This window comes from Perna viridis, chromosome 2 (genome assembly GCF_037379345.1).
Source record: "Perna viridis isolate PV_CMFRI_1.1 ecotype Kerala chromosome 2, ASM3737934v1, whole genome shotgun sequence".
Lineage (NCBI taxonomy): Eukaryota > Metazoa > Mollusca > Bivalvia > Mytilida > Mytilidae > Perna > Perna viridis.
Window position 1 is genome coordinate 43,868,334 of NC_142446.1, and position 14,250 is coordinate 43,882,583.

A 14,250-nucleotide genomic window follows, 5' to 3' on the forward strand; every position below is an offset into this window, starting at 1 on the left:
ACGTGACATCATTAAAGTCACATGTTAGAAAAATGGTAGAAGTTTTGTTGTCATGAATGAATGCAAAAATAAGTTAAAAAATGGAATATTTGCAATAGGAGTTGTTGTCACACTTTCTGTGTCGACTATTTTGACTCCTGTATGGATTGACTCTATAAATATAAAAAATGGTACCCTCACGAACAGATCAAATGTAACTTATGATCAATTTAAACATGTAAATAGTTACTCAGTTATTTTTATTGTCAACTCTATTTATTTGGTTTTGAGTGCCATCGTCTTGGGAATTTTCATTTTACTTAATCTTAACAATGACAGCATAAAGGAAATCAAATCATTTAAAGTAGATTTTTTGTTCATTGGATTTGCTGATGCTATTTCTACAGTATGTCTTGTATATGCTTCGAGTGGGTCCAGAACAGCACCATATTTACAGTCTTTAACATCAAATCTTTTAATACCAGTAACCTTTATAGTAAGGTTTGTATCAAATTAAAGTAGTGGTAAAATATATGTTAATGAACAATATAAGCAGAGTTGGTACAATATGTCATGCATTTAGGTGAAGATTATTTGATAAATTGAGAATGTTCAGTTGATCTTGTATTGTACTAAAACCCTTATTTTAAATTGACTTGTTCCAGTATAAAGCAGACTCCACATAAGAAGCCAACAAGAACTCATGTTATCCACTTTGGCATGTTATTCCTACTCTATGTTGATTTAAGGTATTATCCAGACCTTCAACAATCTAAAGGTAGTCTGTTATTTAAAGTGTAAGCATTTTGGTAGATAAAGTTTTGCATACTTTGATATTACAAGATGTTTCTTTTCACAATATGTCTTTATGACACCAAAATTGCTGATTCTATCATCAATACCATTTGGTTTCATGTACTTCTTAAAGCTCTTTTAACATAATTGTTTTTGAATGTGTTTCTTCAAATTTTAGATTTACCATCTTAAGGAAGAAACCAACTATTAGAAAGTTTTGCTGTGCTGCCTTGGTATTGCTTGCTGAATTTATAGCCTTAATACCTAGCATATTTCCTTCTCTAGAAGGTAAAACAGCTCACAGTGATGATGGTGGTGCCAGTCATATTGCTGGTGTTCTTTGGCCACTCTGCTATGCATTTGGTTTTGTAAGTTTAAAAGGCCTGAAAAAATTTATTCAGATAAATTATAGTTTTGCACTATGCCAAATAACATGGCTTATTGATGTTATTAAAATATTGAATAATTGAATTAGTTTGGAAGAGTGGAGATTTTTTTTCAAAATTAAGAGAAAGGAATAGGATCATTTAGCCATAGGAACTAGAAATACATGTAATCAGAACTACTCTGCGATTTCTACTACTCAAGAAATATGCATGGAACAAAAAATGCAGAAATTCATTGGAAATTTTCTCCAAAACTTCAGTTATTTGAAAGTAAAGCTGATTGTTTTTAGTTAATAGTGTGATAAAAAGCTGCAATCTGTCTACTGGTAAAGCACATTAAAACTTTCAAAGTCAGGTTTTCTTGGTAAAAGACTGTAAATGTGCTATGTTATGCAGTCTTTCTGCATCATTGACAGTAAAAACAGGTCTAGTAGCTGCTCCATCCATTCCATCCATCACTTCATCAGTCATGCTGAGGTGGTACTGTTTAATCCTGGTTTGCGTACATTGAATTACAGGTTTAAATGAACACGTAGAAATTGTTGTTTTAATAATTACAGTTTGTTCTTTATTGCTCACCTTAATTTCACCTGGGTTTTACCTGTGGAATTATAGTTAAAATAGTAAAATACTGTTATAAACTTAAGCACATATTGGAAAAAAAAGTATTTGTTGTCAAACATAATAACTGAATGGTGTTTTAATATTTTATTGCATGTTGTTGAGTATTGGGATTATAGTACAAAATATGATTATTTACATGTATATTAACTTAATAAAATCGAAAAAAAAGTTAGTTTTACCCTTAATTAATACATGTTGAAATTTACTATGTTCCATAATGTCAAGCTTCCAAGCAATCACGGTTAGATTGCAAGCTAAACATGTTTGAAAAGTGTTCAAAAGCTATGCAATGGTGCTATGTTCCCAGTAGTATTCGGCTTACTGGTTACTACCAGGCAAACCCCAGCCACTACTGTATTCATAAGTGTGACCATCAAAGAATTTTTTTTCACTATACTCAATGCATCTGGCGCAAGACCCAAAAGTGTGGACTCCAGACCTACTATGAAGACAACGCCGACATCACTCAACTAGTGAGACAAGCAGCAGTACTACCACTGGTCCCTCAGAATGAAGTAAAAGGCGTATGGTTCCACTCACTACACTCACTATAAAGACATTGACAACACAGATAATGTACCCGACACTACTACATTTACAGACTATGTTACAAAACGCTGGGTTGAGAACAATAGCTTTTTATGGAACCACTACCAGACAGGAGGACCTTGCACTACAAACCAGAGGGCTGGCACAAGATAAAGAAGAAAAAGAAGAAAGTCCGACATGCACACCCAAACATCTATGAAATAATTGACTAACTACTGACTACTCAGGCCATGACAGAAATTACAATGATTCAGTACTCAAGCAGGAGGAGGTCGCCAATCCAAAAGACCAGTCTACCAACGCATAGACTCAAGACTACAACAACTCAAAGACAGATACCGACAGGTGTTTATTACTGTGACGGATTATGCAGATGCTGCCTCCCACCGCCTGCATCTTGATTAGTGAACTTTTATATGATACAAACATTGTAATATATTTCAAGCTTTGTCATCTTTGATAACTGAATCTGATTTTGTATTTATTTGTATTGTGTGAAACTGATTATATAGATACATTTATGCTTTATGAAACTGATATGCTATATTGTGTCTTAAATGTTATTTTTTCCTGCTATATGTTTTTTATTTTTTTAATTTGTAGTAAATCCAATCTATCTGAAACTGAATTGTCATTTATCCTTTGATTTGTGATGTTGATTTTGTTATTTATTAAATAGATTTATCACAGATTAGTTTTATTTAAAATAAAATATATCATCAACATTCGAAATGCACATCAATGACAAACTCAAACATATGAAATGCAAAAAATGTATTTTTTTTGCCTAGTATTCTACATACATTTGTAGTATTTTTACAGGTAAAAAAATTAATGCAAACTATAGATCTTCTAGGTATGTGAACCTATTGTCTTTTTTTGTTTATTTAACTATTTAATTGTTTGTTTGTTTGTTTGTTTGTTGGGGTTTAATGTCCGAGCAGCAATATTTCAGCTATGTTCAGACGATTCTATTTAATTAGTAGGGTAATTAAATGTATGCAAACCAGGATGACACCGGTGGTACCTATTTGTGTAATCTGAAAATCAAAACTCTTGTTTTATATTTCAGTGTTTGTCCTTTTTAAACCAAACTTTACTCAACAGAGGAAAACTGTTGTATCAATTTCTGGATAAAAATTTGTTTATACATCGTCCATATGGACACTTTCATTCCAAATAACACAATTAAAGCATTTGTTGACATTCCAAGTACTGGTAAGTATTCATTTTTAAGCAACTGAATAGACAAGATTAGGTATTAACTATTTATAACTAAATGTTATTTTATGTGTACCCTTTTTTGATAATCAGTCGATGACTTATATAAACTACTGTAATTCAAAATCAGCTCAGTACCATAAAATTGCATAACAAATATTTATTCCTCTAAGATTATTTAAGACTTAGAGCTTATTGCATCTTCCACTTCAGAACAATTGACAGATCTTGTTTCCAGTCAACCAGTGACTGACCATATTAGACCAGGCAAAATAATGGAGGTTTTACTTAGTACTTTTGTTTGCCTTTGTAGTTTTCTGGTATAGCAGAAACTTCTCTTTATGATCCTGGGATTCTAGATTTCATGAAATTGTATTTGTAGGTATATACATGTATATTTACATAATTTTATTAAATTAACATTATGAGTATTCAGGATATTTCAGAGAGGTAGTACTTACATTTTATATTTCAGATACCACAAGCCATTGTAGCTGTGATGATTGAGAAAACAACAAAAGACAAAGTCAAGAATCCAGTGACAGAAAATAACATAGTCCACATTGTTTCTCTGATGTTTTGGTCATATTTCTTTTGTTTTGCTGGACTGTGTTCATTATTCTGGACAGACCTTATTCCTGGATTTGGGGAAGCAGAAAGTTTAGAAGATTTTTGGAATTTGTAAGTTGGATATTTTCAAACATGTCAAATGTTATCCGTAAAGTGAAAACACATGCAATATGAGATATATATCATTTGCTGTCTTTACTTTACAGATTATTCTTTGACAAGTATTTGCAGAAACCAGATAAGTTAAGAAGACACTGAAAAGATATATTATAGTGGAACAATTCAATTCCCTTGTCTGTTTCATTCAAACTATGGAAATAAATACAGCCATATAAAGTGTTTCCTTATCTGATAAACATAAACAACAAAAGTGTTATCACATAGGGGTGCATGTACAGTCTAAGAAATGGTGTTTCTTCTAATTCATTACAATTTCAAAATTAGTGTTATATTCATAAATACACGTACCACGGATATATATTTCATAGAAACAATCACTAAATTCTATGAAATTCATGCCGCAATGGAAGAGGGAGTTTTAGTGTGCTATAAAACTTATATTTAATCCACCATTTCATTTGAAATGCCTGTACCAAGTCAAGACCATTGCGGTACCAGCTGCTCCATGGTGTAATATCTATTTTGCCAGATATATTTTGGACTTGACTTGTAAATTTTGTTGTTACCATTATTCAAAACATTCACAATTGACATATTGGAACAGAAAGTAGTCTCATATATATTACCGACAAATGACAGAACCACATGTAATAAGTGGACCTGATACTACTAAATTTAACAAATTTATATTTTACAGGCACATTATCTTCCATTACAGGTTTTCTTTCAACATTTTATGTTTTCTGGGAGTAGACAATTGTGATATCCAGGCACATATCTGTTCAGTAGCTCTTATCATCGACATGTTTCTTACTCGTATCCTGATAATATGCTTCTTGAAAATATCAGAAGGTTCAAATTATTTGGTTATTATCATGGTAAGCATTTTAGAATACATGCATCAAAAGAAAGTCAGTTAATACAATCACTTTATGTCTGCCATCATCAGTTGTTGACTTTTTTATTATAAATTCTAACCTTAATTGGTATATCTACAATGTACTTATAATTTTAACTTTTTACAGTTACAATCTCCCCTTAATTGGTGTATCTACAATGTACTTATAATTTTAACTTTTTACATTTACAATCTCCCTTTCTTTGGCATCTATCATTTTCTGTTGAGATAAACTTTTTCAGAAACCTTCTCGTCTGAAACCATGAAGTGGTTTAACTTCAAATTTGGCCAACATCATCCAGTAAAATTTATATTGGCAACAAACCATGTCTGTATATGGAACATAGGGTTATAATATTCATTTAAGGAAGATCTAAAAAAAATTATGAGAGATGGACATTTTTTTGCAGCCCTCAGCTAATATCTTACTCAGCTAATATCTTGAAAACCAGATAGATAGTTACTTTCAATTGATGAAATAATTGTTATGATGAGGCCTCTGAAGTATCAAATGAACCAAAATAATAGTTAAACTCATACATAGAAACAAAAGAATGAGCAACCCTGAATCCACTAAAAACTGGAAGAATGAACTAGGTGCACTGGTAGGTATATACTGTATGGTATCCTCTCCTTGAAACTATCATTATGCTTATAAGAAACTATGTTAGACAGCTCAGATATACTATGGTACCATCTGCATATTTTCATTCTATATTCCCAAATGAAGTTACGGCAGAGATATTATAACATTTATACTGCTCTTTATAATTTTAATCTTTTATCAGTGATATTTTTACTCAAGTTTGTATGTCTTGATTATCATTCTTCTTTCAGAGTCTACAAACTCCTCTGGTACTGCTTTTCTGGACGTTATTTTCAGAAGATCCATTCCATTTTTCTCCTCATCATGATCTGTCAACATGGCTAAGTTTAGTTGCTGTATCCATAATGTTACCATCAATTTATGTCTATAGCACTGGGTAATGTATTATTAAAGATACCATTTTTTAAAATACTCATTTTCAATAATTAAATTTGGTTGAGGTGTGGAGGATAAAATATTTGTTATACTTTTCCTTAAAATAGTCAACAAAATCTCCATATCATTTACATCATTCAGCGTTCAAATATTATATTAACAACAATTTATATTACATGTACTAATATTAATTTTTAGCTCTCCTGGCCGAAGGTCATGTGACCGATTGCCATCACTTGGCATCTGTGGTCGTTGTCCATCGTCGTCATTAACAATTTTTTAAAACTCTTCTCCTCTGACACTACTTGACCAATTGGAACCTAACTTGGTATGAATGTTCCTTGGGGTATCTTGCTTAGAACTGTTTTGAGGATTTTTGATCATTCAAAAAACATGGCCGTCGTTACTAAAATTAGAACATAGAGGTCAGACAGTAGTTTTTCGCATATATCTCCAAAACCGTTAGGTTTAGCCAAATCCTGAAAAGGGTAAAAGTGTTCAGTATGATGAGATCTACCTATGGTCAAATTTTTGCTTTAATCTATTAAGCCATGAAGGGAGTTATTGCCCTTTTCGACACTTTTTTGCTATATTTAATGTAATTTCTCTCAAAAATCTTCTCCTCTGACACTACTTGACCCATTGGAGCTAAACTTGGTATGATTGTTCCATGGGGTATCCTGCATAGAACTGATGTGGGAATGTGTGAGATTTATCTGTCAAATTTCATTTTAATCTATTAAACTATGTTGCACAGATACAGAGACAAATGACACCTGAAAGTTGCAAACCATTGTGAAAGAGTAATCAAGGGAACTAAGGTTATAGCGGTAATCAAAAGAATGCAATCTAGGGACAAAGACCAGACATGGAAAACAGACATACACAACAAAGAATGTAAAGTAACTAAAATCATACATACAAAGTAACAAAAGCAAATGAGCAACTCGGACTCCACTAAAAACTGGGAGCATGGACCAGGTGTACCGATAGGTTAAGCGTCCTCTGCTTTTCTAGAAACATCCGCCGAGTTGGTCATATTTTCATGGTGCAGATGGATACACCATAACGATCCACGAGTTCATGATGATGACCAAAACTTCTGTAGTGATGACTTCAATCTTGTAGCAACATAACCCCGTTCCAGAAGCCTGTTTGTTAGAGCTTTAGCACAATACAAAAAGTCTGCATAGTTTTGGCAAGCTCTTGCATAACATATGAGTTGTGAGATGAACACTCCACATACAGGTGCTGAAGGAAAGTTTACAATTCTGAATGAAAAGTCATCACGTTCGTCGTAAAGTTTGGTCAATAGTTTTCCTTTACCATCGATTTCTAAGGGTAGGTCAAGATATGAGGCTGACCTTACAGTGTCTGTAGTATTCTTTATCTCAAGTTCTTTGGGTAGATGCGATGTATCAAATCCCCGAAATTAGGATTGTTTGAAGATAATATGTCATCTATATAGCAGAAACTGAGATTAAAGGATCTAGCCAAACGATATTCTTTCTTTCGGATTACATCAGCTATAAAGTCAGCCTAATAAGAGTGAAGGAATAGGTCAGCAAGTAAAGGAGCACAATTTGTTCCCACTGGAATGCCGACTGTTTGTTGAAAAACACATCCACCACACTGGACAAATATGTTGTCGATTAAAAATTCCAGTATTTTGTAAACATCTTCCTCTGTATATTTCGTTTTTTTGCTTTTTTAAATGTTATTTCTTTCAAAACTCAACTGCTCTGACACTACTTGACCAATTGGACCCAAACTTGGTATGAATGTTCCTTGGGGTATCCTCATAGACCTGATATGGGTATTTTTGAACCGTCAAAAAACATGGCTGCTGTTACTAAAAATCGAACATAGGGGTCAGACAGTGGTTTCTCGCTTATTAAAATCGCCAAAACTATCAGGTTTAGCCAAATTACTTTTAATTGCTGAAATAACAAAAGTCTCCAGGGGTCAAAGTTGTCAGACGACTCCTTATAAGAGTTTTTGCCCTTGAAAGATGAAAGACAGGATTAGTTTTTACAGTTTTCAGCCAATATCTTGAAAACTTAAATAGATAGAAAGAAACTTTCAATTGCTGAAATGATCCTTACGATAAGTCCTACAGAAGTCTTTTTGAATCAAAACTTTTGGACAACTCCTTGAAAGACACAAATAACCAGGTAAGCAATGCAGGCTCCTGGGAGCATCTTATTATATGATCCATTTGTATATGTATAGCCCACACTAAAATGTATATAAATTTCATTTATGCTATTACTTCCAAGAACCTGTTTAAAATGTGTTTTATTATATTTTTATACATAAAAATCCCACTGTTTTTGCTTAAATTTTCAGAGGAATATAATTTTTATACAGGTTTTTAGCTTTGTTTTATAGTAAAAAATTTAGCTTACTCACTGAAATCACTTATTGGCATATTTTTATTTAAAAAGATGACTTATTAAACCCAGACAAAAAAGATTAACAAACTGTTACAATATTTATGTGTCAAAATGATACTACAAACTATTGTTTTTATTCAACTTTCAATAATTTCTTATGAAATTCAGAGGTTTATGTGTGATATTTCTATCAAGATACATTATTCACCTCCTTCAGCAAATTAAACATTTTGTCAAAAGTTTTAACACTAGCAAGCTGGTCATTATTTTCTCCTTTTTTGAGGCAGCCCTGATTTTTTCTAATTTTTATGTGAAAATTCTAAAATTGCCCTTATTTTTAATTTACCAGTAAATTCCTTCTTTTTAAAATTCTGTATTTTGTTCAGTTGCAGTATACATTCAAAATCAGATATCTGTCATATTAATGTATTTTTAGCTATTAGGTATATAATACTTTCAATATACTGATAAAGATCTACCAGAAATTGGTTATACAGTCATGAACAAATATATTCAGCAGTTATTTGATGAATTGGACCTCACAGAATGATTGCTGAATGTGTGTGTTGATGATGAACATAACTCCTATTTTTTCACAAAAGCCCTAATTTATCCCTAAAAATACACTTAGTTTTTGCAAAATTTGTTCCTAAAATGCCTTTATTTTTTGCATAAAGTGAATTGGATGCCTATATTTTTTGTCAGATGCCCTTCAAACTTGTATAAAGTGTTTGTAGCAAGAAACAGTTTGATGGAATTTATTTTCATAGAAGGGGACACAAGAAAAGATCATATATTCTTTCTATTTTTGTAAGGGTAGAACATTCAGTTTTTGTCTGATGTTTATTCAAATTAAGTGAGGCGTTTATTGCCTTAAAAAATGTGTTGGGATTGATTTTTATGGAATTTAATTTCAATGAGGTGGGGGCATTTCCTGGGGACTGAGTGTCTTTATGAGGTGCATGAGTTGTGTGAGCTAATTCCCTGTTAGGATGCCTCAATTTATCTTATACACTTTGCATAATAGGAAACCAGAGAATTGTGACAGAGAACAAATAGAAGAAAACAAACCATTACTTGATCAACGAGAAGATGTTAGAGACCATCAACTAATTTTTAACAAATCGTCAGATAGTTATCAGAGTATTGATGTACAAGTGGCCACTTCTGAAGAAGAGAATTATTACCGTCCCTATGCGCAGAGTTTTACTGACAGTTACCAGAGCATACAAAGCCTTGATAGTTCTGTTAATTCTTTTAGGAATAGCTATGTGTTTAGGCATAACTCATTGTAGATGAAATGGTATAGGATTCTTCTTTATCATGGAAGGGCAATTCAAACTTATGAACTTTTTTTTCGTTTTCTCAACCAGTTTGTAATTCATAGAGTAAATTTTAAGATAATATAACCATTTTAGAAAAAATATTTTTGATTTATAAGGAAAAGTGTATCATTTACCAGTACAAGTTCTTTAAGTACTTCTCTGTCTAAGAATCAGGCAAAATGTGTATAAGGTTTGGCACATGAAGAAGAACATGCAGAGATTTTGTTACATTGTCCAAGTTTTTATAACCTCCAGAAATAACCACCAAAGTGATTGTAACATTTGCCATAGGTCAAATTTAATTGAAATGCACTATGGAAAAATAGTGGAAAATTTTTCTCGTATTTTTCCCTATACAAAATATATAAGCAGTAAAAAAATACATTGGTATCTACGTCACAGATGCTTCACGATAAATTTAAATAGCTTTTCTGTGATGTGCCACCCATTGCCTGATCCTTAAACAGAACAGTACTTAAATGAAAACAGAAATTGCTATACCTGAATTAAACCAAACCAGCAGGTTTGTTTCAGATCTGTATACACTTTAAAATTTGCAGGATAGTTTAACTAATGTTAAAAATTTTATTTCAAAAATTCAAATTTCAATATTCATTTTTATACAAATTGTCACTGAGGTGATAGAATTTTTTTATAATAACACTAAGATTTATTATTCATTTCATGTGAATTACTGTATTTCCCTCTTCAAATTCATTTCCAGTGGGTTTTTTTAAATGATAATACATGTACATGAATTGATATGCATCAAGTTTATTTGCGTAGACTTGATATTTTGTTTGATATGCTTCCATGTTGTGAAGTTCAAATATGGTTAAATGAAAATCAAGGATCTGATATTCTATGGGCCCTAATAAGATTCTGCAATATACCAAACAGAGAGGTTACTGGCATATGAATTTGTGACAAGCTTAACTATGAACAGTCTCAGATGTTTATGAAACTTAACTTTCTCCAGGAGCCTTTTAGGTAGCCAATGTAATGTATTGATTTAGAATACAAATTGGCACTATAGTGCTCAAGACCAAGTGCCAGTTTTTCATTACGCTACAGTTACTTACTGTTTTTAGCATTGACAAATAGTGGCAGTTCTAGCGAATGGAAACTCCCAAACATACACACACACATTCTTTGGTTTGAAAATTTGGTTGTTAATTTCATGCAAAAATAGGGCAAAAATGAACAATTAATAGCCTGTAATTCCCCTGTTTACTGAAACCCCCTGAGCCCTCCCTTTTTAAAATTTATGGAAATGCCCCCGTCAAGAGAAGACATTCAAAAATATACTGTAACTTCAGAAAATAAACTTACAATGATGTGAGCATGACCAGGAGGTGAAATTTCAAATCATATACTGTAAATTGACATAAAGAAATAAACTTAATGTTAAATTGAGCATAATCAATTTGAAAATACTAGTATACTTCAGAAATTATATTTGCATTTATTTTTGCAATTTATTGTCTTATAACCAAAAAGCTGTTCAAAATTTTGTGATCTCTATAAAAATCCACTTCTTTTATAGCTGCTTTAGCAGTCATTTTCGTAAATTTTTATTTCTGTTGAAATATGCCTTAACTTCGAATTATTTCTACTAAATTGTACTTTTGCTGTATAATTTGCTGTGATATCTACAAATAAAATGCATTAAATACATGAAATATGTGTCGATACATACATTATATTGTCTTGCAAGACAAAAAGTCGACCTAGATCAAATTGGTATGCATGTAACTTCTGGTGACCTTATTCCGTGCATGAGCTGTAAAGGTTGATTCTTAAAAAAAATCTGATTGTATAGTGACAGTGGTTAATCAACGCAAGAAAGACCGGTTTCTTTGACAAACCCAAGCTGTAAAAGAAAAAAAGTCTGAATATAACGCAAGGATCCTTTTCTAATTTACATATAGTGATATATGGCACAAATGTGGGTCAGTAATTGTCATTATTTATATGAAAACTAATAAAAAATATATGAAATGAAACACAAACAAGATATGCGCTTACATGTGTTATTGCTATTTTTAACTAAAGTGAAAGTATTTTTAACCCAGGTGAATGTCCTGCCGGCAATCTTCGGAAGCAATGGAGAAAAATAATTAGAATAGAGCTATCAATCTTTTTTGAATAAAAAAAAAATTTTGTTTTCACAATATTCTGGGTATTATCGACATTTATTGCTTCAATTGCATTACAACAAACTTATTCATTGAACCAGCAAAATTCAGAAAGTTCAAAACTGAACAAATTTGGCAGCTAAAGCAGCTTTTAAAAAAATGAAAATTTAAGTTTGAATTCATGAGATTGGTCATGTTGCAATTTTATATGACCACAAAAAAAATTCTCTGTCGTAAAATGATATCACCCTGCGGGCGTTGGCATCATTGGCATAGTCAATGTGGGTGTCCTTTAACTTTAGTTTATTTAAGAAAACTTGAGTAAAATTTGTCCAATCATTTGAAATATTAACATATTGTTCCTAGGAACATGGTGGGGGGCCCTATAGTTTTTGGAGGTTATTGCCTATCCCCTCTGGGAGTAAAGGGAGATAATAAGAATTGATAGAAAAAGCTTATTTTTGTGATTCAGATCTCAATCTGTTCTGAATTTTTTTAAAGAGTAGGCTTATCTTGTTAAGTTTTGGAGTTAAATGGTCAAAGGGGTCACAACCAAAAAATCATCTTAGGTCTAATTAAGAATTTTTTTTAATTGATATTCTTATTTTGTGTTATATTGTGTCCAAACCAGTTGTTGTGTCCATAATGAACTGTAAGTCCCTATGCTTAAGTGTCTCAAAAACTAGTATTGTGTCCACACTTGCCCCAACTGTTATAGGTTCATCCACTGTGATCATGTCACGCTGCGCTGCACAAAGCTCTTTATTACCAGCTTTAACAACATCAGATGTTTCGTCTTATTCTTGATTTTCACTTTTTTTTTAAAGACAATACTAAAAAACAGTAATTTAGATTTTTTTTCAAAAAGGGGGATAACGTATTAAGTTATTGTAGTAAATGTAGAATTTTAAACCAAATATAAAAGTAAACAATGACAGATTAATGAACATGTACTATTTAAGGCTTTATGGCTCTGAATAAGTTGTAGTTGTCAAACAGTTGTTTAGATGCTTAAGATTTTTAGTCATAGCCAAAACTATCTCCTATTTATGACAGTATTAAATGCGTTAATGAATATGTTGTATGATGTCACTGAGATTGGCATTATCAGATAAAGAATCACTGCTATATTAGTATACTACATTGTAGGTCTTTATGCAGATATGATCTTACTGAGATTGGCATTATGAGATTATAGCGTATACAATGATCATCTCACTGAAATTAGCATTATCAGATTAAGACTCAGTGCTCTTTTAGTATATGTCTTTATGCAGATATAATCACACTGAGATTGTCGTACTGTTTATGGCTTTTATGATTAAGTTATCAACCTTGTGAATAGATTTGAATGAGAATGATTTTAGAGTAGACCATTCATGTTATTTTAAAAACCATTTTATTGTGTGCAATAAAGTTTTTTTTCTTTTTTTTTTTAATATATTGTTTTAATTATACTTATATAAATATACTTTTATCAAATTGCTATTGACATCCATGTTTATATAATGGAAAATAAAATATATGAAAGGCATAATTTTATTTAGTGTGACTTCCTTCCTTTGCAAAACCAGGCATATTTAATAATTAGGAGATAACTGTATTGTATTACATATGTAATTTGAAGATTTGAAGGCATCAATCATCGATTTGACAGTCACAAATTTTGTTAAGTTGCCACATGTCAGTATCGTTTTTTTTCCTGTGTGGATGTCAAGCTTTGATGTACCTGAATATTCAATACAAATGTAGATGCATTATTAATTTCTATGAAAATCAATGTAACAGTTGAAAATATTATATACTTTTATGGTAGCCTTTTTGAAAATTATCTAGTATTAAAAATGTTTGATTGATTTTATGAAATGATCCTTGTGAGCACTCAGCCCTAAAAAAAGATTCAACTGAATCATGGTAAGAAAGAAAAGACTCTTTTAGAAGTTACTGCCCTTGGAAGGTAAAAAAACCCAAAATTTCAAAGCATTGGCTTATTGAGAACTGCAGCAGACAGGGAAAAGTCAATTTCTGAGATAATTTTAATTTCAAAACATCAAATATTTGTGTAAGGTAAATAAGATGAGTTCTAAATGAAGGGTTCAGAGTTCAGAACCTCTAGTCTACACAGTCCTACTAAACAAAGAGTGGTAGAGAGCACAAAAGTCTACAATATAAATTTGTTTGAAGAACCTATGTTCGATTTTTTTACCAGAAAACTATTTAAACAAGAGCCAAAAATGGGTTACGTTTTTGTGTTTTGGTACCTTAAG

At 31.7% G+C, this 14,250-nt stretch overlaps 1 protein-coding gene across 1 annotated transcript; it reads left to right on the plus strand.

Moving 5' to 3' along the window:
• The first annotated feature begins 25 nt into the window (after positions 1-25).
• Positions 26-13,839, plus strand: LOC148625245 (uncharacterized). Its single transcript, XM_088568653.1, has 6 exons — positions 26-480; positions 953-1,142; positions 4,030-4,235; positions 4,963-5,122; positions 5,980-6,125; positions 9,548-13,839. The coding sequence occupies exons 1-6, from the start codon at positions 53-55 to the stop codon at positions 9,813-9,815; spliced, it is 1,398 nt and encodes a 465-aa protein (XP_088424779.1). The 5' UTR covers positions 26-52; the 3' UTR covers positions 9,816-13,839.
• Positions 13,840-14,250: the final 411 nt, after the last annotated feature.

Excerpts from the sequence above, each read along its gene's own strand:
- LOC148625245 (XM_088568653.1), top strand. The coding sequence starts at position 53 with ATGAATGAATGCAAAAATAAGTTAAAAAATGGAATATTTGCAATAGGA. Across the intron at positions 481-952 it reads CCAGTAACCTTTATAGTAAG|ATTTACCATCTTAAGGAAGA; the intron begins GTTTGTATCAAA and ends TTCAAATTTTAG. Across the intron at positions 1,143-4,029 it reads TCTGCTATGCATTTGGTTTT|ATACCACAAGCCATTGTAGC; the intron begins GTAAGTTTAAAA and ends TTTATATTTCAG.